The 26100-nt window shown below is 45.6% G+C and overlaps 1 protein-coding gene across 1 annotated transcript; it reads right to left on the bottom strand.

The window, feature by feature from the left end:
* Window positions 1–7238: 7238 nt before the first annotated feature.
* Window positions 7239–7985, bottom strand: LOC147991501 (uncharacterized). Its single transcript, XM_087538696.1, has one exon. The coding sequence runs from the start codon at window positions 7983–7985 to the stop codon at window positions 7239–7241; it is 747 nt and encodes a 248-aa protein (XP_087394822.1).
* Window positions 7986–26100: the final 18115 nt, after the last annotated feature.

The following is a 26100-nucleotide window of genomic DNA, read 5'->3' as shown; positions in this document are numbered from 1 at the left end:
CGAAACAGGGGTCTTGTTGATCGGGAGGGGTGTGGCGTATCGCAAAACGGAGGAAACAGACCTCCTACGGTCCAAACGGGGGTCCTGTTGATCGGGAGGGGTGTGGCGTACCGCAAAACGGAGGAAACAGACTTGTGCTGGAGCGCTACGGTCGAAACGGGGGTCCTGTTCATCGGGAGGGGTGTGGCGTACCGCAAAACGGGACTCCACGGGATACTGTTCATCTCCACCGTCGACCTCCTCCAGCCTCCACGGGCTCCTGTTCATCCAGCCTCCACCGCGCGCTACTCCACCGGCTACTGTTCAACCACCCTCCACCGTCTACAGTTCATCCAGCCCTCCACACCACGGGGTCCTGTTCAACCACCCCTCCACGGGCACCCCTCCACCGTCTACTGTTCATCCAGCCCTCCACACCACGGGGTCCTATTCAACCACCATTCCACCGTCTACTGTTCATCTAGCCCTCCACACCACGGGGTCCTGTTCATCCACCCCTCCACGGGCACCCCTCCACCGTCTACTGTTCATCCAGCCCTCCACCACACCACGGGGTCCTGTTCATCCAGAGGCAACGCCACCGCTCACTGTTCATCCAACCCCCCCCCCCCGCAACGCTCACTGTTCATCCCATCAATCAGCTTCAGTTAGCAGCAGTAGCGAAGGAATCGCTCGATCGGGTTCAGTTAACAGCCATCGATCGATCGCTCGGTTTCAGTAATGCGTAGCCTGCAGTGCAATCGCTCGGGTTCAGTTAGAGCCCAACGCCTCGCGCGGGTTCAATTAGAGCCAACGCCTCGCACACACGCGCGTACGTGTACGAGAGAAACGCGCATCGCTCGGCCCCCGACCTCCCACCGTAACCGGGAACTCCCCGAAATTTTCCTCCGCCTCGCTTCTACCATGGTTTTTTCCGTCATGGACGACGCAAAGAATGTCATGCAGCTGCGTCTCCGGCCCCCCAGAACGAAAAGCCCATTTTCTGTCATGATTTTTTGTCATAGAAGTAGGAGCCCACCACATCTATGATGATACCGAGTTTTGTCACAATTATCGTCATAGAAGTGTCATATGTATGACAAAAAAAATTCGTTCGGCCCAAAATGTCACGGATGTGTCTTTTTTTGTAGTGCGAAGGGGTCGGGTCCGACGCCGCGAACCCAGAGCGGGGCCCAGGCGCGGCGAGAGCGCCGAAGCCAGGGGAGGCCCACGCACTGCAGGGGGCCCGAAGCCGGGAGGGGGCCCGAGCGCAAGTGAGCGGCCTCCCCTAGGAGCACCGGGAGGCGTGGGTGACGATGGTGAGTCGGCTGGCGGCGGAACCTGGTGAAAGGGAAAAGACCTCTTGTCAAAGTAAACGTGTCGTAAAGTGAAAACTCGGTGGGAAACCGGATCATAGCAACGATAACCTTTGGTGTTTGGGGGGTATCCGAGAAAGATGCATGCCACGGAGCGAGGTGTGAGTTTATGAGGAGTAGTGGAGGCAATGCTAGGATAACAGAGACACCCAGAAACACGAAGATTATCATAGGAAGGTGGGCTACCGAAGAGGAGATGATGTGGTGCAAAGTTCCGACGAGCACGACTCGGACGAAGGTTGATGAGGAGAAAGGCGGTGGAGAGAGCGTCCGGCCAAAACCGGAGCGGGACATTAGTGTGGAAGAGAAGAGTGTGCACACAATCATTGAGGGTGCGAAGGATCCATTCGGCGCGACCAGTTTGTTGCGAGGTATACAGGGAGGTGAGACGAAAAATCGTGTCATGTGTGGCAAGGAGGGTGCGAACCCCGTCGTTATCGAACTCCTTCCCGTTGTTAGACTGCAAGGCATGAATGGGACGCCCAAACTGTCTAGCGACATAGGAGTAAAATGTAGTGAGAACGGAGAGTGCATCGGGTTTTCTCCGCAACGGGAAGGTACACACATAGTGCGGAAAATCATCAGGTATGACAAGATAGTATAAAAAACCCGTATTACTGGCAACAGGAGATGTCCACAAATCACTATGAATCAACTCAAATGGATACGACGCCACCGATGAGGACGCGCTAAATGGAAGACGGACGTGCTTGCCGAGACGACAAGCATGACAAGTGTGATCATCGGTTTTATTACACGTGAATGAAAAAGTCCTAAGAATATGATGAAGGGTGGCCGGGTTCGGATGTCCCAGCCGAGCATGCCAAAGGTCCACCGTGGCGGAGAGAGCGACCGGAGCGGAAGTGGAAGTGGCAGTGGATTTCACCGGGTAGAGGCCGTTCGGGCTGTCACATCGGTGGAGCACCATCCGGGTATGGGCGTCCTTGACAGAAAAACCCACTTCGTCAAATTCAACAGTTATAGGATTTTCACGTGTAAGAGAGCGAACGGAAACAAGATTAGTGACTAACTCAGGTGAAACTAAGACATTGGACATGTGAATAGGTGTAGAGTTAGACGGAAAGGAACCATGATCCGCATGAGTAATGGGAAGGGATGACCCATCCCCAACAGTGATCCGACATGCGGTAGTAACTGGAAATACGGAGTTGAGGTTACTAGGGTTGGAAGTCATGTGGGTGATAGCCCCGGAGTCCATATACCAGTCGCCGCCGCCGGTGTACGTGTTGGGTGTAGGGGCGGAGTGAAGCGCCGCAAGGAGAGTCGGATCCCAAGGGGACGGTGAAAGTGCGGCAGCCGCGGCCAGAGGGGCGGCGGGGTAGCCACCCTGGGCGGCGTAGCCAGGCATGGCCGCGACATAACCACCCGGGGCGGCGCACAGAGGTGCCGCAACGGGGTAGCCACCCGGGGCGGCGAGCAGTGCCTGATGCACTGTAACACCCACAATGCGGCTATATCTCCCACGTGTCGGATCATGATTTAGAGGCATAACCGCATTGTAGGTAATGTCGCAAGAGGGGTAATCTTTACACGTCCCATGTACTGAATAAGAAAGAGGTACAGAGTTGGCTTACAATCGCCACTTCACACAATACATAAATAGAGCATTACAATCATCCAGATACAATCAAGGTCCGACTATGGAACCAAAATAAAGACAACCCCAAATGCATAAGATCCCCGATCGCCCCAACTGGGCTCCACTACTGATCGTCTGGAAAGGAAACATAGTAACGTCCTGAGTCATCATCGAACTCCCACTTGAGTTCAGTCGCATCTCTTGGAATGGTATCATCGGCACCTTCATCTGGTTTTGGAAGCAATCTCACACCCTCGCGATCAAGACTATTTAAGCTTATGGGTAGGGAAAATGTATGAGGTGGAGCTACAACAAGCACTAGCATATATGGTGGCTAACATACGCAAATGAGAGCGAGAAGAGAAGGCAAAGCACGTTCGAGAAACTATGATCAAGAAGTGATCCTAGAACTACTTACGCTCAAGCATAACCCGAGACCGTGTTCTCTTCCCGGACTCCGCCGAAAAGAGACCATCACGGCTACAAACGCGGTTGATCCATTTTAATTAAGTTAAGTTTCAAGTTTTCTACAACCGGACATTAACAAATTCCCATTTGCCCATAACCACGGTTACGGCTTTCGAAAGTTCAAATCCCTGCTGGGGTGTCCCAACTTAGCCCATAACAAGCTCTCACGGTCAACAAAGGATATTCCTTCTCCCAGGATGACCCGATCAGACTCGGAATCCCGGTTACAAGACATCTTGACAATGGTAAAACTAAACCAGCAAAGCCGCCCGAATGTGCCGACAAATCCCGATAGGAGCTGCACATATCTTGTTCTCAGGGACACCGGATGAGCGCTCCGTACAACTAAAACCAAACCTCGAGTTTCCCCGACGGGGCGCTGCGAAAGACTCTAGTTTGGACCAACACTCAGAGGAGTACTGGCCCGGGGGTTTAAAATAAAGATGACCCTTGAGTCTGCGGAATCCAAGGGAAAAGGCTAGGTGGCAAATGGTAAAACCAAGGTTGGGCCTTGCTAGAGGAGTTTTATTCAAGGCGAACTGTCAAGGGGTTCCCATTATAACCCAACCGCGTAAGGAACACAAAATCAAGGAACATAACACCGGTATGACGGAAACTAGGGCGGCAAGAGTGGAACAAAACACCAGGCATAAGGCCGAGCCTTCCACACTTTACCAAGTATATAGGTGCATTAAAGTCAAAAAGATATAATAATGATATCCCAAAACTAAATATGTTCCAACAAGGAACAAACTCCAATCTTCCCCTGCAACTAGCAACACTATAAGACGGGCTGAGCAAAGCGGTAACATAGCCAAACAACGGTTTCCTAGGACAAGGTGGGTTAGAGGTTTGACATGGAAATATGGGAGGCATGATAAAGCATGTGGTAGGTTCGAGGCATAGGCATGGCAAAAGAGCGAGCAACTAGCAAGCAAAGATAGAAGTGATTTCGAGGGTATGGTCATCTTGCCTGCAAAGTTCTCCGAGTTGACGTAAGCTTGATCCTCGTAAGCGTACTCAACGGGCTCCTCGATCATGTACTCGTCTCCCGGCTCTACCCAAAGCAAGAACACAAGCAAAGGGAACCACAATCAACCACGGTGCAATGCGCAAGCAACATGATGCAAAACATGGCATGATATGCGGGATGTCATATGCAATGCATATGCATGCTTCGGAAAGTAAAGATTGAACCAGGCCTCAACTTGCAAAACCAAGAGTGCCACTGGAAAGATGAGTTGATTTCGGTCGAAATCGATATAAAGATCACCGGAATCGGATGCACGGTTTGCAAGTGGCAAGCAAAACAATAATGGCACCAATCTGCAATTAACAGCACGATGCCATCTAAATGCATCAACAAAAATAAGCTACTGCACTCTAACATAGCAACAAAGCACATGGCAGTGATCCACTCAAGATACTTGACAAAATATGAACACTGAGCTACAGCTAAATCACACAATAGCAGGCTCAACCAAGCATGGCAAAAGTGCAAAAGATATCAGGTTCACAGACTTGGGTGAAAATAACATGTCAGGATTTAACACCAGGAAGCAATGTTTAGAGCAATATAACAACATGCTATAGGAACATATCATGGCAAAGCAAGGCATGGCATGAAACTACTCAAAGCATATAACAAAAGTCCTTTACTGACCATAAGCCAAAAAGGATCAGAAGATATGATGGCACCCATGTAAACATAGCAAGTTTCGTTAACAGATTCAGACTTAGCAGAAATCTGGACATGGCAAAAACAGAGTTATGTAGGCATGTTTGCGGGCTCGATGCACTCACCACAAGGCATTGCATGACAAACTAAGCATACACCCATCAAGAGGACATTTTAAAGTAGCTAACCATGGCAAGAACAATCTCATAGCATGCATGGATCAACTACAACATCCTCGGCAAAATTTATTAACATGTAAACAATCTGCCAGGAACATTTTATAGCAAAAGTAGAGCAAGATTGAGTCATGCTAGGGTACTCCATAATTGCAAACAAATACATGGATGCATAGAACATAACAATAACTCAAAATCATCCTTACTGAACATGCTCAAAAGAGGCATGGATCACTCTATAGCAACATGAATACATGGCATAAAAATAACATCAGGGAAATGACTTAGAAGAATTCTAAGTCCCTGAAATCAGCAACATCACGAGAGCTACTTTGCATGCTTGTGCTAGTCACCACATTGATCACACAAATGCATGGCATACACCCCTGTAAAGATGACATGGCATAGCCCAAAACACATGTAGGGCTCAAGTTCATAGGAGGCACACATTAATCATGGCAAAAATGACAAATGTCCATAATCTGTTAAGAAACAAAAACTAACATTTTATAGCACTCTTGCAACAGCATTTAGGGCATCAATATGGACTCAAACAAGCATGGTGCAATGGAATGAAATGAAGAGCACATTCAGACGAACAATTTGATATGCTACACGCCAAAATGAAGTTACGGGTGATGAGATATGGCAAGATGAACATGCCTAAAAATATTGAAAACTGGGGACTTAGTGGAAATAATAGACCTCAGGATCTAGGGTTACTGTAGCCAGATCTAGCGCACGCGAACCGAGGATGGACGGGGAGCTTGCCGGAGTTACTTAAGGTGGCCGGAGAAGGTGGGCCCTGGGCCGGATCTCGCCGGATCCGGCCAGATCTCGGCACAGGGCGGCTGAGGAGGTCGCCGGCGGACGCTGCGGAGCTGCGCCGACTCGGCGGAGGCGGCGGTCAGCGCGGGGTCATCGGAGGGGCCGGCGCCGGAGAAGAGGCAAGACGCGTGACGGTGGCGCCCTGCCACGGAGGCGGCCGGCCGGACTTGCGCGGGCGGGAGGAGTGGCGGCAGGGATCGGGCCCCGCGGGCCTGCTGCGGGCTGCGGCGGGCCAGCAGCGCGGGGACGGCGGCGCGCCACGTGGCAGCGGGCGGTTGGTCGCGGGGACGGTGGCGGACGTGTCCGGCGCCGGGCGGACGTGTCCGGCGCGCGGAGGAAGGGGAAGACTCGGGTTTCGTCTGAATTTTTTGGAGGAGTGCACATATATATAGGTAGAGGGAGCTAGGAGAGTCCAAATGAGGTGCGGTTTTCGGCCACGCGATTGTGATCGAACGACCGAGAGGATGGAGGGGGTTTAGCTGGGTTTTGGGCCACTTTGGAGGGGTGTTGGGCTGCAACACACACGAGGCCTTTACGGTTCCTCGGTTAACCGTTGGAGTATCAAATGAAGTCCAAATGGCATGAAACTTGACAAGCGGTCTACCGGTGGTATACCAAGGCTGTTTGGCAAGTCTCAGTCCGATCCGAGAACGTTTAACACCCGCACACGAAAAGAGGCAAAAGGGGACACCGGAGGACATAGGAATGCCGGAATGCAAAACGGACAATGAGGAAAAGCTCGGATGCATGAGATGAACACGTATGCAAATGCGATGCACATGATGACATGATATGAGCTGCATGATATGGACAAAAGAAAAATGAAGACAAAACCCAACCACGAGGAAATATCATAACTTAGTGCCGAAAATGGCAAGAGTTGGAATACAAATATGGCAAGTTACATACGGGGCGTTACATGCACGCCGGGGCGGGGGCCGAGGATCCCAGCCGGGATGGGGGCCCGCGGCACGGGCATCGTGTACGCATGGACCACCCCCCGTCCATGGGTTGGTCGCGGTGGCCCAGGGGGCCGGGGGCAGCTGCTGCTGCTTCTTGCCACAGCGCCCCTCGGTGACGATCAGGGGCAGGGGCGGTGGTTGGTAGACGGGCGGCAGTGGCGCCTGGAAGTATTATGCCGGCGGCGGAGGTCGCGGCGGCTGCGGCGTTGTGGGAGGAGCGGCGCGGGAGTTGGCCGCAGCGAGAGCCGTGTGCGTGGCCCGGGACTTCACCATCTTCATCCTCCTCTCCTCCAACCGAAGATTGGCCAGGTCCCGAGGAAAAGTCAGGTCTGGGAGAAACGTGAGGTTGGAGGCTGCATTGTCGAACTCCTCGTTCAGACCGGCAGTGAGCGTGCTGACGAGGAGGTCATCGGAGACCCGCTCCCCGAGGTCGCGAAGTTCGTCAGCAAGTTTCTTAAGGCGCATGCAATAATCATCAATGGATGAGTCAAGCTGATGGCAACCAAAAAATTCCTGCTGAAGAAACACGCGGCGCTGGAGGGTGTTGTTAAGGAAGAGCCCATTCAGCTTCGCCCACACCGTCAGTGCGTCATCAGTGTCGCAAACGATGGTGTGGAAGATGGCCTTGGAGATGGTTTGGTGCAGCCAGCGAGTGATGGTGGCATCGATGGTCAGCCAGTCGTCGTCCGCGAACATGAGGTCGGAGTCGACGAAGCCATCGACGTGATCAATGGGGTGGTACTCGCGGAAGACGAGGGAGAAGTAGGTCTTCCAGACGTAGTAGGTGGAGTTGGCATAGTCGAGGAAGACGGGCACGCGGGCGAAGATGTCGAGATCACGGACGACTTCCACCGGGGAAGGGGGCGGACCTTCGAAGGGGTTGGAGGGAAGGGAGGCGGCAGCGCGGGGAGAGGCCATGGAGGCGGCGCGGCGACCTAGGGAGGTGGTGGGGGCATGGTTGGGTAGGAAGTGGTGATCGGGGTGGGAGGGGCGATCGGGGGATGGGGAGATCGGGTGGGTGGCGGCGGCTCGGGAGGGAGAGGGGTGGTGGCGGCGGCTCGGGAGGGAGAGGGAGGTGGATCGGGAGAGGGAGAGGGATGGGGATGGGTAGGCACATGTGGCGACGGGGTGAAGATGCAGCGGTGGCGCGGGTAGATGGCGGCGGCAGTGATGTGCTGCGGCGGCGGCGGCTAGGAGCAGAAGTTAGGGTCGGATCGGAAGGGAAACTGATACCATGTTGAAGGTAATGCAACTCTCGATGTATTGATCGGGTGCATGGTGCACGTATATATGGGTACAAGGGCAGCCCTCAGCCTCATCTATACAAGGAAACTAGAGGCAGGGCCGGTAGGAGATTATCCTAACAGATACATGCACATATATGTTCAACACTTGTTGTAGTAGACAGTCGGGAAGTCGTCGTGCTAAGACCCCATAGAACCAATGCACTAGTATAGCACCCGTCACCGATGAAGAGTGTAGATCGGAAGGATCCAACCTGAAGACACAGGAACATAGACGAATGATGAACAGATCTGAGCAAATCCACCAAAGAAAGATCCATCGGAGAGACACCTCCACACGCCCACCGACGATGCTAGACGCATCACCGGAACAGCGGCTAGACGGTGAGACCTTTATTCCATCTTTAGGAAGTCACCGTCGTCTCGCCTTCCTGAGTAGAACACAAACCCTAACAAAACTCAAAAATAAATGTAAAAAAGGAGCCCTCCCACTGGCAAGGGCCGAGATCAACTCCGCCTCCATGGCCCTATGGCCACCGAAGATGGGGCGGACGGGCGACGGCGCCGGCGGGAGGCAAGAGGAACCCTAGCTTTTTGGGTCACGCTACCTGAGGTCTGTTTGTGTGGTACATTTGTAACGGCTTAATATGATGATTTAATTTGGCTATTAACCACATTTAACTTAGGTCCTACTTTTCATTTTAAGTTTTTGATGATTTACAAATAAAATAAAATTTATCCATGTAGGTATTGGATAGGAACTTGCACGATATAAAAATGCAAAGGTCCTTGTCGAATATCAATAATCCAACCAACATCCTAGCCCATCTGTTCTGAAGTACTCCCTCTGTAACTAATATAAGAGTGTTTAGATCACTACTTTAGTATTCTAAATGTTTTTATATTAGTTTACGGAGGGAATACCCGTGAAATACTACAACTGTTGTCATGTACCAGAGTTGCACTAAACTTGAGACACTTATTTTGGGACGGAGGGAGTAACAATTGGTGAAAAGAGCACCACAACCATGTTGTCTTGTAAATTGTAACCAATGGGTGAAAGAAGCACAAACATGAAGAACATACTCCACTAGTGAGGTATTGATGACTCATTCAAAGACATTACTGAATATATAACACTACACGTCGCATAGCTCGCTGCCCACGGGATGATTGTGCAACATTATAGCCGGAAAGAGTCTCAGTTCTCTCGTAACTAAGATTATGACTTAATTAAAGCTCAAGGGACTACCCACCATTCTAGAACAGCAAGACACATGAGAAACCATTTTGGGCAGGATCATGCACCATCACGACATTCGTATGATATGTTTCTAACTTAGACTCCAGGGGTACAAGCAACATTCTCCTCCTTGCTTTGACACATACATGTAAGAACGTGGAGCTAGGATGGTTTCAAACATTAGAAGATGCCTTCAGGGAGATCTCAGATGTCTTCACTAAGATTGTGACTTAAGTAGCATGATGGCAAACAATAAGTAGCATGGATAACGATCCCTTACAGGCAAAGCTACGTTAGGTCAAGGGGGGCCTTGCCCCCCTCCCCCTCTATGAATCGAAATCTCACTACCATCTATTAATATTTCTATTATTTAAGCACATGATTGAGATATAAAGTATCCCATTTACAAATTTGATCATGTCGTTTGTCCGCCATATTTAATAAATGGATGCACTAAGAATAATAAACCTCAAGCCCAACTAGCTTGCGGAAGTCCAAAGATAAATGTTTAAGCTAATATGTGTGTTGTGGCACTTGCACCTATGATACCATGATTTGGGTGTGTGTGGGGGGCTGCTCTGATAAACTAACTGAAGAGGTGTTACATGTTTCTCGTTCTCAACTACGACATGCTTCATTTTCTCATGATACACATGGAACTTTGAAAAACATAAGAAAAATACCAAGATTGATCCCTCCCTTGATGGCAAGCACTATGTAGTATGGATAAACAGCCCTCACAAGCACATCTACATTCCTCCCATGATGGCAAAAAATAAGTAGAATGGATAAAGAACCCTCACATGCGGAGCTATATTAGGGCCTGATGACCCACAAGTGTAGGGGATCTATCGTAGCCTTTTTGATAAGTAAGAGTGTCGAATCCAACGAGAAGCAGAAGGAAATGATAAGAAGTTTTCAGCAAGGTATTCTCTGCAAGCACTGAAATTATCGGTAATGGATAGTTTTGTAATAAGGTAATTTGTAACAAGTAACAAGTAATAAAAGTAAATAAGGTGCAACAATATGGCCCAATCCTTTTTGTTGCAAAGGACAAGCCTCGACAAACTCTTATATAAAGCAAAGTGCTCCCGAGGACACATGGTAATTATCGTCAAGCTAGTTTTCATCACGTTCATATGATTCGTGTTCGGTACTTTGATAATTTGATATGTGGGTGGACCGGTGCTTGGGTACTGTCCTTCCTTGGACAAGCATCCCCACTTATGATTAACCCCAATTGCAAGCATCCGCAACTACAATAGAAGTATTAAGGTAAACCTAACCATAGCATGAAACAGATGGATCCAAATCAGCCCCTTACGAAGCAACTCATAAACTAGGGTTTAAGCTTCTATCACTCTAGCAACCTATCATCTACTTATTACTTCCCAATGCCTTCCTCTAGGCCCAAACAATGGTGAAGTGTCATGTAGTCGACGTTCACATGACACCACTAGAGGAAAGACAACATACATCTCATCAAAATATCGAATGAATACCAAATTCACATGACTACTTATAGCAGGACTTCTCCCATGTCCTCAGGAACAAACGTAACTAATCATATTCATGTTCATAATCAGAGGGTATTAATATGCATAATGGATCTGAACATATGATCCTCCACCGAATAAACCAACTAGCATCAACTACAAGGAGTAATCAACACTACTAGAAACCCACAGGTACCAATCTGAGGTTTTGAGACAAAGATTGGATACAAGAGATGAACTAGGGTTTGAGATGAGATGGTGCTGGTGAAGATGTTGATGGAGATTGACCCCCTCCCGATGAGAGGATCCTTCGTGATGACGATGGTGATGATTTCCCCCTATCGGAGGGAAGTTTCCCCGGCAGTACAGCTCCGCTGGAGCCCTAGATTGGTTCCGCAAAGGTTCCGCCTCGGGGCAGTGGAGTTTTGTCCCGTGAGCTTGATTATGATTTTTTTTCCTCGACGAAAGACTCCATATAGCCAAAGATGGGCATCAGAGGGCTGCCATGGGGCCCACGAGGCAGGGGGCGCGCCCAGGGGGGTAGGGTGCCCTGGGCGCGCCCCCACCCTTGTGGACGGTGGGTGGGCCCCTTCTAGTGCTTCTTTCACCCAATATTTTTTTTATTCTGAAATGTGCTCTTGTGAAGTTTCAGGACTTCTGGAGATGTGCAGAATAGGTCTCTAATATTTGCTCCTTTTCCAGCCCAGAATTCAAGCTCCCGGCATTCCCCCTCTTCATGTAAACCTTGTAAAATAAGAGAGAATAGGCATAAGTATTGTGACATAATGTGTAATAACAGCCCATAATGCAATAAATATCGATATAAAAGCAAGATGCAAAATGGACGTATCAACTCCCCCAAGCTTAGACCTCGCTTGTCCTCAAGCGAAAGCCGAAATCGAAAAATATGTCCACATGTTAGAGATAGAGGTGTCGATAAAAATAAAATACAAACATGAGGGCATCATGATCATTCTTAGAACAACAACATATACATATATTGTCATATGATCTCTTATGATAAAGTAACAATTCAATCACAATTTCAAGTATGAATCATAAACTTCATTGAAAACTAACAAACTATAATCTTAGTCATTTAAGCAATTACAATTTATCATAACATCGGAAAGAGTAAATATAAGAGCTTTTCAGCAAGTCCACATACTCAACTATCATTTAGTCTTTCACAATTGCTAACACTCACGCAATATTTATGGGTATGAAGTTTTAGCCGGACACAGAGAAAGATAGGGGCTTATAGTTTTGTCTCCCAACCTTTGACCTCAAGGGTAATGTCAACAATAATAACTCATGAAAACTTACATCCAATTAGCAATATATATCAAGGTCTTTCGAACACATTGTGCTTGCCAAAGGATAAAATGTAAAAAGGAAAGGTGAAGATCACCGTGACTCTTGCATGAAGTATAAGACAAGAATAAAAGATAAGCCCTTCACGGAGGGAAGCAGGAGTTGTCATGTGCTTTTATGGTTGGATGCACAAAATCTTAATGCGAAAGAATGTCACTTTATATTGCCACTTGTGATATGGAACTTTATTACGCAGTCCGTCGCTTTTATTTCTTCCACATCACAAGATCGTATAAAGCTTATTTTCTCCACACTAATAAACCACACATATTTAGAGGGCAATTTTTATTGCTTGCAACGATGACAACTTACTTGAAGGATGTTACTCAATTCATAGGTAGATATGGTGGACTCTCATGGCAAAACTGGGTTTAAGGATATTTGGAAGCACAAGTAGTATCTCTACTTGGTGCAAAGAATTTGGCTAGCATGAGAGGGAAAGGCAAGCTCAACATGTTGGATGATCCATGACAATATAATTTATTTCAGATGTAAGAAAACATAACCCATTATGTTGTCTTCCTTGTCCAATGTCAACTCTTTAGCATGTCATATTTTAATGAGTCCAAGATAGTATATTTATATGTGAAAACCTCTCTTTCTTTATTACTTCCTATTAATTGCAACAATGACCAAAACTATGTTTGTCAACTCTCAACAACTTTTATTCATCATACTCTTTATATGTGAAGTCATTACTCTCCATAAAATCCATATGATCTCTTTATTTCTTTTTATTCTTTATATTTTATTTTATTCCCTCAAGATCATAGCAAGATAATCAAGCCCTTGACTCAACACTAATCTTTATTACATATAGCTCACGGAATCGATTACATAGAAGGATCATAAAGCTAAAACTCAAAACTAGATCATACAAAAACTTTATTCTACTAGATCAAGATATTACCTAAAGGATCAAACTAAGAAAACGGTAAAGATAAAGGTGTGATGGTGATACGATACTGGGGCACTTCCCCAAGCTTGGCAGTTGACAAGGGGAGTGCCCATACCCATGTGTTTATATCTCTTTCTTCGGGGATGGTGATGATGGAGTTGTTGATGGCGTGTGCTTCTTCCTTAATTTGCGCTCGAGGATAGAATTTTTCTCCTTTAGGTCCTCAATCTCCCGCTCAAGGCTTAATACCATTTTGCACAGTTCTTGTTTGTTCTCCTGCAAGAGACGAAAAGGGATAAACTCGATCTTAGGTTTCTTTGCTCTATTGGGGAGGCTTGACTTTTTGAACTCCACATGCATGTCCCCAGGTTGAGGTAATGGGACTTCATCTTCATCTGAGCTCGTCTCCTCCTTTCCCTTAGGCTCAGTCTTCTTCTTCCTTCGTGGTCCAACCACAATGCTCCAAGTCCCCATAGACCTTATGATCTGCAAGGTAATCAGCCACATAGCTTTCTCCCTCCGAATCTTGGGATGACATATTGCTCTAATATGCAGCAGAAACAGCTCGAAACAAAGAAAGAGGATATTTGCGTGGTACGGTGGTCAAAACCTTCAGGAGATTATATAATGAATTTTTACCGACCAAAAGAAGTATCATGCATGAAATCGGAGTCCGGAGGGCACACGAGGTGCCCACGAGGCAGGGGGCGCACCTAGGGGTAGGGCACGCCCTCCACCCTCGTGGACGCCTCGTGTCCTTCCCGGAATGCTTCTTATTTTCCTATTTTCTTAAATATTCCAAAACAGAGAAAAATTTCTATTAGAACTGTTTTGGAGTCGGTTTACTTACCGTACCTCATACCTATTCCTTTTCGGAGTTTGAAACGTTCTGGAAAGCGTCACTTATGTATCCCTCCGGGGTTACGGTTTCAATAGCATTACCTGAGATATAAAGTTTGATTCTTTGACCGTTCACCACCCTCGGATTTTTGCCTTCGAAGTTGTTGATTTTTATGGCACTGGAACGATAGACCTCCTCGATGACGTAAGGACCTTCCCATTTAGAGAGGAGCTTACCTGCAAAAAATCTTAAAGGAGAGTTGTATAAAAATACATAATCACCTACATTAAACTCACGTTTTTGTATCCTTTTGTCATGCCATCTTTTAACTTTTTCTTAAACAGTTTGGCATTCTCATAGGCCTGGGTTCTCCATTCATCAAGTGAGATAATGTCAAATAACCTCTTCTCACCGGCAAGTTTGAAATCATAATTGAGCTCTTTAATGGCCCAATATGCCTTATGTTCTAGTTCAAGAGGTAAGTGACATGCCTTTCCATAAACCATTTTATAAGGAGACATACCCATAGGATATTTATATGCAGTTCTATAGGCCCATAATGCATCATCAAGTTTCTTGGACCAATTCTTTCTAGATATATTAACAGTCTTTTGCAAAATCAATTTAAGCTCTCTATTACTCAATTCTACTTGACCACTAGACTGTGGATGATATGGAGATGCAATTCTATGATTAACATCATACTTAGCAAGCATTTTACGAAAGGCACCATGAATAAAATGTGAACCACCATCATCCTTTAAGTATCTAGGTGTTGGAGATATGCCCTAGAGACAATCATGTATGATGATATTTCCTATGTGTTTATGAATAAAGATAGTCCTTGGACATTATCAATGATGTGTGTCAGCAAGTACGTGCCTTGTTTGTGGGACTACGCATTGTACGATGACTGTCCTAAAAGGTCCTAGTCGAAAGGGCTGTGTGGACGCACAGCCAACTAGACTAGCATATGACACGGTCGATGGCTTGGTATCACTAGATGTAACGCCCCGGATGTAACCTATCATATTTGTACTCCAACTCTTGCCATTTTCGGCTCTAAGTTATGATATTCCTGATACGTCTCCGTCGTATCTGTAATATTTGATTGTTCCATGCCAATATTCTGCAACTTTCATATACTTTTGGCAACTTTTTATACTATTTTTGGGACTAACATATTGATCCAGTGCCCAGTGCCAGTTCCTGTTTGTTGCATGTTTTTTGTTTCGCAGAATATCCATATCAAACGGAGTCCAAACGGGATAAAAACTGACGGAAATTTTTTTGGAATATATATGATTTTTTGGAAAAAAAAACCCAAGCGAGACGGTGCCCGAGGTGGCCACGAGGCAGGGGGGCGTGCCTGCCAATCACTTGGGGTAGTTCCGCTTCTAGTGACCAGTCCCTTTGCAGTAGAAGAACTTAGTGTAACGCCCCAGATATACTTTCCATATTTGTATCCAACTCTTGCAGTTTCCGGCGCTAAGTTATATTTATTTCTCGGGTTCGGGTCTTGTCTCCGTGTGTTGTTTTCGTTTTCGTGCATCTCATATCATGTCATCATGTGCATTGCATTTGCATACGTGTTCATCTCATGCATTCGAGCATTTTCCCCGTTGTCCGTTTTGCATTCCGGCGCTTCGTTCTCCTCCGGTGGCCATTTCTAGCTTTCTTTCGTGTGTGGGGATTAAACATTTCCGGATTGGACCGAGACTTGTCATGCGGCCTTGGTTTACTACCGGTAGACCGCCTGTCAAGTTTCGGGTCATTTGGACTTCGTTTGATACTCCAACGGTTAACCGAGGGACCGAAAAGGCCTCGTGTGTGTTGCAGCCCAACACCCCTCCAATTTGGCCCAAAACCCACCTAACTCTGCTCCATGTCCTAGAGCGTTCGATCACGATCGCGTGGCCGAAAACCGCACCTCATTTGGACTCTCCTAGCTCCACTTATGCCTATTTATAGCCCCCTCCAAATTCGGATCTTCTTCCCCATCCAAACCCTAGTCTGAAAAAAAAACAGATCATCGTCCTCCACCGCGCCGACGGACGTGTCCGCCCCCGGCCGGACAACGTCCGCCGCCGCCCGCCTCAGCCAGCCGGGTCGCGCCACGTGGCGCCGGACCACTTCGCCGACCGCGCCGCCAGCCCGCGGGCCCACGCGGGGCCCTCCCCGGCCCGCGAGACGTCGCCGCCCCCTCGCCCGGGTCGGTGCCCTCCTTCCCCGAGCCCGGCCGTGCGCCGCCGCCGCTGTGGGTGCTCGCCGCCGCCGGCCCCGCCCACCGGAGCGCCCTACCGCCCCGTCCAGCGACTCCGGTGGCCGGAGCCACTACGCCGCCGCCCCCGCTCTCCGCCGCCGCCTCCGCCCCTCGTCGCCCCGGCGCCCGACGCCGCCGTCCCTCTCCTCCGGCGAGCTGCGACGAGCTCCGGCGACGCCCCGTTGCTACAGTGTTCCGGCGCCGCCTCGGTTTCCGTGCGGTTCCAGATCTCAGATCCAAACCCCCCGTTGACTTTTGTCCAGAAACCCTAATTTTCGAGCAATGTTTGACTGCCCGTAACTTTGGAACCGTAGCTTCGTTTTGTGCATATGATATATCAAAATCTTCGTCTTGACATGTACATCATTTCATTACATTGCATCATTTGCATTTGAGGTCATCTTGTTGCCCAAAATGCTGTTAGAAGGAGGCTTCGTGAGTTAAATTGCAGATCCGTTAGTTCATCATGCACTTTTGTCATTTTTGCCATGTTTAATTCGTGCATGATATGCCTGTGCCCCTTTGGGATGAATTGTTAAGCATTTTGTCTTCTTTCTATAGGTGCCACCCATGCATTTTTAGGATGTGTGTGTTGTCTTGTGCAAGCTTGCGAAGAGAGGTACCTGAGATTGCTGATTTCAGGGACTTAGTGATTTTCACTAAGTCTGGGATATTTTAGTTCGTGATGCTATATGTCCAGCTTGTTTCCTAGTGATCCGTGCCTCTTTTGAGGATGATCAGTAAGGGAGTTTTGATATTTATGTTATGCTCTATCCATCCATGTCTTTGTTTGCATATGTGAAGTGCTCTAGGTTGACTCAATCAAGCTCAACTTTTGCTTCGTTGTTAATCTCGGCAGATCGTCAACTTGTTTGCGATTTTGCCGATGCTACCGTTAGTGTTCCATGCATGCTATGACATTGTTCCTGCCATGTGTAGCTAGTATTTTGTGTCTTCTTTCGGGATATATGCTTGCCTTGCTATGACTTGCACCGTAGTGAGTGCATCGAGCTTGTTTACATGCCTTCGTGAGTTATAATTTCAGCATGTCTCAGTTTTCACAAAGTCTGAAAACTGATTGTGTTCGAGCTATGTTCGTGAGCTCGGTAGAGTATTTTGTGAACCCTTTTGGCCACAGGTCACTTTGGGTGTTTTGTTAAGCTTGTTGAGTAGCTCCATGCCATGTTCTTACTTGTCATGTTCAGGTCATTTATCATGTTGTTTTGATGCTCCAAAGAGAGCATCGTGATCTGAAATTTCAGGCTAGTGTTAATTTCACTAAGTCTGGAATCTGTTTTGCTTATTCATTTTTGCCATGCTTGTTTGAACCTCTTAATGGATGAATTTGCCTATGGCTCAGTGCTAGTGTTTTGTTAACCATCTTGTGTACATCACTTCCATGTATTTTGTTTTCATGTTTGGTGGCTGTAGCATGTTCATTTCGCTGCATTTAGATGCCTACTTGCTGTAAATCGCAGACCGGTGTCATATCTTAAAACACTTGCCATTTCCAAACCGTAACTCCGATTCCAATGATCTTTATATCGTTTTCAAGCGATTTCATCCCCTCTATCCAGTGGCACACTTGGTTTTCCAAGTTGAGGCCAGGTTCATGCATTTCCTGTCATATCTTGCATTTTGCATCCCGCATCGCATCCCGCATAGCATATCTTTATTTCATCTCATTGCTTGGTCTTGCACGTGGTTGATCGTATCCTTGTTGCTTGTTTGTCTTGTTTGGGTAGAGCCGGGAGACGAGTTCGCTACCGAGGAGCCCGTTGAGTTTGCTTGTGAGGATCCAGTCAACTCTGACAACTGTGCAGGCAAAATGATCATACCCTCGAAATCACTACTATCTTTGCTATGCTAGTTTGCTCGCTCTTTTGCTTTGCCACTGCTACGATGCCTACCACTTGCTTGTCAGCCTCCCAATTGCATGATTGAACCTCTAACCTACCATTGTCCTAGCAAACCGTTGATTGGCTATGTTACCGCTTTGCTCAGCCCCTCTTATAGCGTTGTTAGTTGCAGGTGAAGATTGGAGCCGTTCCTTGTTGGAACATTTATTTACTTGTTGGGATATCACTATATTACTATGTTATTTTAATGCATCTATATACTTGGTAAAGGATGGAAGGCTCGGCCTCTCGCATAGTGTTTTGTTCCACTCTTGCCGCCCTAGTTTCCGTCATATCGGTGTTATGTTCCCGGATTTGTGCGTTCCTTACGCGGTTGGGTTATAATGGGAACCCCTTGATAGTTCGCCTTGATTAAAGCTTTTCTAGCAATGCCCAACCTTGGTTTTACCATTTGCCACCTAGCCGTTTCTTTCCCTTGGGTTCTGCAGACTCAAGGGTCATCTTATTTTACCCCCCCCCCCCCCCGGGCCAGTGCTCCTCTGAGTGTTGGTCCAAACCGTCAGCCGCCGGTGGCTACCAGGGGCAACTCTGGGCTGGCCTACCGGAAGTTTGGACAATCTGAGTGTGCCCTAAGAAAGAGATATGTGCAGCTACTATCGGGATTTGTCGGCACATTCGGGCGGTGTTGCTGGTCTTGTTTTAACCTGTCGAATTGTCTTGTTGTACCGGGTTACCGAGTCTGATCGGTGTGTCTCGGGTGGAGGTCTATTCCTTCGTTGACCGTGAGAGCTTGTCATGGGCTAAGTTGGGACTCCCCTACAGGGATTGAACTTTCGAAAGCCGTGCCCGCGGTTATGGGCAGATGGGAATTTGTTAATGTCCGGTTGTAGATAACTTGAACCCTAATTAATTAAAAATGAATCAACTGAGTGTGTTGCCGTGATGGCCTCTTCTCGGCGGAGTCCGGGAAGTGGACACGGCGTTGGAGTAATGCTTGCACAGGTTGTTCCTCTAGATTCTCGCTCGCGCCTTGCCTCCTCTTCTCGCTCTCTTTTGCGTATAAGTTAGCCACCACATATGCTAGTCGCTTGCTGCAGCTCCACATACTTGCCTTATCCTTCCTATAAGCTCAAATAGTCTTGATCGCGTGGGTGTGAGATTGCTGAGTCCCCGTGGCTCACAGATACTACAACTCCAGATGCAGGTCCAGGTGATTCCGCTCCAGGTGACGAGTACGAGCTCAAGTGGGAGTTCGACGAGGACTCTCAGCGCTATTATGTTTCCTTTCCCGACGATCAGTAGTGGTGCCTAGTTGGGGTTATCGATTCAGGGCCTTGTCGCATGTTGGGGGTCTTTTCTATTTTGGCGCCGTAGTCGGGCCATGAGTGAATTGTATGATGAATGTTATTTATGTACTCTGATGTGACGTGGCGAGTGTAAGCCAACTATGTTATCTTCCCCGTTTTATTATGTATTACATGGGATGTTGTAATGATTGCCTGACTTGCGACATTGCTTTCAATGCGGTTATGTCTCTAAGTCGTGCCTCGACACGTGGGAGCTATAGCCGCATCGAGGGCGTTACAATATTATTATCCAATGATGTGTTGCCATCTTATGATGTCTGAGTAGATTTTCGTTGTCCTATCGATGGTTGATGAATTTCTATGATTGATTTAATTTGCTTGTGGTTATGTTGCTGTCCTTTGGTGCCCATCATATGATTGCGCACGTGGATCACACCCTAGGGTTAGTTGTATGTTGATAGGACTATGTATTGGAGGGCAAGAGTGACAGAAGCTTCAACCTAGCATAGAAATTGATGCATACGGGATTGAAGGGGGACCAATATACCTTAATGCTATGGTTGGGTTTTACCTTAATGAATGTTAGTAGTTGCGGATGCTTGCTAATAGTTCCAATCATAAGTGCATAGAATTCCAAGTCAGGGATGACATGCTAGAAGTGGCCTCTCCCACATAATACTTGCTATCGGCCTAGTAAAGTAGTCAATTGCTTAGGGGCAATTTCGCAACTCCTACCACCACTTTTCCACACTTTCTATATTTACTTTATTGTTTATTTATCTAAACAGCCCCTACTTTTTATTTATGTACTCTTTATTATGTTGCAAACCTATCCAACAACACCTACAAAGTACTTCTAGTTTCATACTTGTTCTAGGTAAAGCGAACGTCAAGCGTGCGTAGAGTTGTATCGGTGGTCGATAGAACTTGAGGGAATATTTGTTCTGCCTTTAGCTCCTCATTGGGTTCGACACTCTTACTTATCGAAAACTGTTGCGATCCCCTATACTTGTGGGTTATCAAGACCTTTTTCTGGCGCCGTTGCCGGGGAGCAATAACGTGGGGTGAATATTCTCGTGTGTGCTTGTTTGCTTTATCACTAAGTAATTTTTATTTGCTGTTCTTAGTTGTTCTCTATCTTTAGTTATGGATATGGAACACGAAATACCAAAAAAATTAGGTGTACTTGCTACTCATGGAGATGGGGAACCTCCTAAAACCCTTGATGCTAGTTATGTGAAAAATATTATGTACTACTTTAATAATCCTGAGAAAACCTCATTCAATTATGTAATGGGAGTAACGTTGGATCAACGTGAATACTTTAGGGATTACCGCTTGACACAAAAAGGGAAACTATTATGGGATCAAATTCATATATTGAATTGGTATGCTAGGCAACTATGCTTGAGATATGATTATACTTGTTGCTCTAAGGTGAAGGCTCCACACCTTCCCTTTTCATGTGAATTTAATGATAATGAAACCTTAGCTTCTTATGCTAATGGTATATATGATTACTATGATGTGGAACAAATAGAAGAATTTGTTGCTTTTAAGGGTGCTTATGAAATTGAATCTTTGTTTGAAAAGCATGAAGCTTATGACGATGATGTTTATAGGCCTGAAAATTTAGCTATCTTAAAATATTGCTATGATAATTATGAATATAATTCCTATATTAATGCGCTTATTGAGAAAGTCTCCGCTGTCCAAGAAGAGACTAATATTTTGCAGGAGTCTATGGAAGAAGAAATTGATGAAACTGTGAGCTCATTGGATGAAAAAGATGAGGAGGAGAGCGAAGAACAAAAGGAGGAAGAGCGGATTAGCTACCCGTGCCCACCTTCTAATGAGAGTAACTCTTCAACTCGTACATTGTTTAATTTCCCTTTGTGCTTACCGGAGGATGATTGCTATGATGATTGTTATGATTCCGTTGATTCTTTTGAAATATCCCTTTTTGATGATGCTTTCTATGCTTGTGGACAAGATGCCAATATGAATTATGCTTATGGATATGAACTTGCTATAGTTCCTTATGTTAAACATGAAATTGTTGCTATTGCACCCACGCATGATAGTCCTATTATCTTTTTGAATTCTCCCAACTACACTATATCGGAGAAGTTTGCCCTTATTAAGGTTTATATTGATGGGTTGCCTTTTACCGTTACACATGATGATTTTAATGAATATAATATGCATGTGCTTTCTGCTCCTACTTGTAATTATTATGAGAGAGGAACTATATCTCCACATCTCTATGTTTCCAATATGATAAAATTGCAAGAAACTGTTTATACTATGCATTGGCCTTTACTTTGTGTGCATGAATTGTTCTTTTATGACATGCCGATGCATAGGAAGAGAGTTAGACTTCGTTGTTACATGATATATGTTACTTTGTGCTCACTACTAAATTACAAATCATTGTTAATTAAAATTGGCTTTGATATACCTTGGGATCCGGGTGGATCCATTACTTGAGCACTATATGCCTAGCTTAATGGCTTTAAAGAAAGCGCTGCCAGGGAGACAACCCGGAAGTTTTAGAGAGTCATTTATTTCTGTTGAGTGCTTTTATATAGTTTACAAACAACAAAAATAAAGAGGGGAACCCAAAACTTTTTCAAAAAGGAAAGCGAAAGTGAGAAACACAAGCATTGTTGAAGTGAGAGCTAGCCTTGAACTTTGTTCATGCTCACCGAAACTTTGTGAATCTTGATTGCAGAAACTTTTCAATAAAAATGATTAACCCCTTGTACAATTCCATTGTATTATAAAAATAATGTGCCAAGGTTTGCCTTTACGATGTTTACATTTGCTTGATGGTTTGTACGGTGCAGGACAGAAACTTTGGCTGTAGTGCGCGATTTTACATTTTTAGCTGGAACGTCAAATGGTTCTGATTATTTTTGCACTGTCTTCCTATACAAATTTTTTTATTTTTCCTAATTTTGGTAGAATTTTTCAAGTATCAGAAGTATGCTGAATGTTCAGATTGCTACAGACTGTTCTGTTTTTGACAGATTCTGTTTTTGATGCATAGTTTGCTTGTTTTGATGAAACTATCAATTTATATCAGTGGATTAAGCCATGGAAAATTTATATTACAGTAGCTACAATGCAAAAACAAAATATGAATTGGTTTTCAACAGTACTTAGAGTAGTGATTTGCTTCATTATACTAACGGATCTTACCGAGTTTTCTGTTGAAGTTTTGTGTGGATGAAGTGTTCGATGATCGAGAAGGTCTTGATGTGAGAAGAAGGAAGAGAGGCAAGAGATCAAGCTTGGGGATGCCAGAGGAACCCCAAGTAAATATTCAAGGAGACTCAAGTGTCTAAGCTTGGGGATGCCCCGGAAGGCATCCCCTCTTTCTTCAACAAGTATCGGTATGTTTTCGGATTCGTTTCGTTCATGCGATATGTGCAATCTTGGAGCGTCTTTTGCATTTAGTTTTCACTTTTCTTTCATGCACCATGCTGGTATGAGATAGTCCTTGGTTTATTTATATAATTCTCTATGCACTTCACTTATATCTTTTGAGTATTGTTTTATAGAATGCTTCATGTGCTTCACTTATATCATTTGAAGTTTGGATTGCCTATTTCTCTTTACATAGAAAACTGTCATTTGTAGAATGCTCTTTTGCTTCACTTATATTTGTTAGAGCGTGGGCATATCTTTTGTAGAAAGAATTAAACTCTCTTGCTTCACTTATATCTATTTAGAGAGATGACAGGAATTGGTCATTCACATGGTTAGTCATAAAATCCTACATAAAACTTGTAGATCACTGAATATGATATGTTTGATTCCTTGCAATAGTTTTGCTATATAAAGATGGTGATATTAGAGTCATGCTAGTGGGTAGTTGTGGATTGTAGAAATACTTGTGTTGAGGTTTGTGATTCCCGTAGCATGCACGTATGGTGAACTGTTATGTAACGAAGTTGGAGCATGAGGTATTTATTGATTGTCTTCCTTATGAGTGGCGGTCATGGACGAGCGATGGTATTTTCCTACCAATCTATCCCCCTAGGGGCATGCGTAGTAGTACTTTGTTTCGAGGGCTAATAAACTTTTGCAATAAGTATGTGAGTTCTTTATGACTAATGTTGAGTCCATGGATTATACGCACTCTCACCCTTCCACCATTGCTAGCCTCTCTAGTACCGCGGAACTTTCGCCGGTACCATAAACCCACCATATACCTTCCTCAAAACATCCACCATACCTACCTATCATGGCATTTCCATAGCCATTCCGAGATATATTGCCATGCAACTTCCATCATCATCATATACATGACTTGAGCATTCATTGTCATATTACTTTGCATGATCGTAAGATAGCTAGCATGATGTTTTCATGGCTTGTCCATTTTTTTGATGCCATTGCTACGCTAGATCATTGCACATCCCGGTACTCCGCCGGAGGCATTCATATAGAGTCATATCTTTGTTCTAGATATCAAGTTGTAATATTGAGTTGTAAGTAAATAAAAATGTGATGATCATCATTATTAGAACATTGTCCCATGTGAGGTTACCAAAATAAAAGTGGCCAAAGAAGCCCCCCCCCCCCAAAAAAAACGAGGGAGGCCAAAGAAGCCTATAAAAAAGAAGAAAAAAACAAAAAAAGAGAGAAAAAGAGAGAAGGGGCAATGTTACTATCATTTTTCCACACTTGTGCTTCAAAGTAGCACCATGTTCTTCATATAGAGAGTATATTGAGTTATCACTTCCATATACTAGTGGGAATTTTCATTATAGAACTTGGCTTGTATATTCCAATGATGGGATTCCTCAAATGCCCTAGGTCTTCATGAGCAAGCAAGTTGGATGCACACCCACTTAGTTTCAGTTTGAGATTTCCTATACTTATTGCTTTAGTGCATCCGTTGCATGGCAATCCCTACTCACTCACATTGATATCTATTGATGGGCATCTCCATAGCCCGTTGATACGCCTAGTTGATGTGAGACTATCTTCTCCTTTTTGTCTTAACAACCACCATTCTATTCCACCTATAGTGCTATATCCATGGCTCACGCTCATGTATTGCGTGAGGGTTGAAAATGCTGAAGCGTGTTAAAAAGTATGAACCAATTGCTCGGCTTGTCATCGGGGTTGTGCATGACGTGAGTATTTTGTGTGAAGAAGATGGAATATAGACAAACTATATGATTTTGTAGGGATAATTTTCTTTGGCCTTGTTATTTTGAAAAGACAGGATTGCTTTATTAGTAGGCTTGAAGTATTATTGTTTTTATGTCAAATGATAGACTATTGCTTTGAATCACTCGTGTCTTAATATTCATGCCATGATTAGATATGTGATCAAGATTATGCTAGGTAGAATTCCACATCAAAATTTATCTTTTTACCATTTACCTACTCGAGGACGAGTCGGAATTAAGCTTAGGTATGCTGATATGTCTCTGTCGTATCTGTAATTTTTGATTGTTCCATGCCAATATTCTACAACTTTCATATACTTTTGGCAACTTTTTATACTATTTTTGGGACTAACATATTGATCCAGTGCCCAGTGCCAGTTCCTGTTTGTTGCATGTTTTTTTGTTTCGCAGAATATCCATATGAAACGAAGTCCAAACGGGATAAAAACTGTCCAAGATTTTTTTTGTAACATATATGATTTTTTGGAAGAAAAATCCACGCGAGACGGTGCCCGAGGTGGCCACGAGGCAAGGGGGCGCGCCTACCCCCTGGGCGCGCCCCTGACCCTCGTGGGCCACCCGTAAGGAGGTTGGTGCCCTTCTTTCGCCACAAGAAAGCTAATTTCAGGATAGAGATCGTGTTAAAATTTGAGCCTAATCGGAGTTACGGATCTCCAGGAATATAAGAAACGGTGAAATGGAAGAATCTGGGAACACAGAAACAGAGAGAGATAGAGAGACAGATCCAATCTCGAAGGGGCTCTCGCCCCTCCCACGCCATGGAGACCATGGACCAGAGGGGAAACCCTTCTCCCATCTAGGGAGAAGGTCAAGGAAGAAGAAGAAGGAGGGGGGCTCTCTCCCCCTCGCTTTCGGTGGCACCGGAGTGCCACCGACGGCCATCATCATCACCGCAATCTACAACAACACCTCCGCCATCTTCACCAACATCTCCATTACCTTCCCCCCTCTATGTACAGCGGTCCACTCTCCCGCAACCCGTTGTACCCTCTACTTGAACATGGTGCTTTATGCTTCATATTATTATCCAATGATGTGTTGCCATCTTATGATGTCTGAGTAGATTTTCGTTGTCCTATCGGTGGTTGATGAATTGCTATGATTGATTTAATTTGCTTGTGGTTATGTTGTCGTCCTTTGGTGCCCATCATATGATTGCGCGCGTGGATCACACCCTAGGGTTAGTTGTATGTTGATAGGACTATGTATTGGAGGGCAAGAGTGACAGAAGCTTCAACCTAGCATAGAAATTGATGCATACGGGATTGAAGGGAGACCAATATACCTTAATGCTATGG

Source organism: Triticum urartu, chromosome 1A (assembly GCF_056163025.1).
Source record: "Triticum urartu cultivar PI428250 chromosome 1A, HENAU_Tu73, whole genome shotgun sequence".
Taxonomy (NCBI): domain Eukaryota; kingdom Viridiplantae; phylum Streptophyta; class Magnoliopsida; order Poales; family Poaceae; genus Triticum; species Triticum urartu.
This window is presented reverse-complemented; position numbering and strand designations above follow the sequence as displayed.

What these genes read in the sequence shown, in the direction of transcription:
- LOC147991501 (XM_087538696.1), bottom strand. Translation starts at nt 7,985, where the DNA reads ATGGCCTCTCCCCGCGCTGCCGCCTCCCTTCCCTCCAACCCCTTCGAA.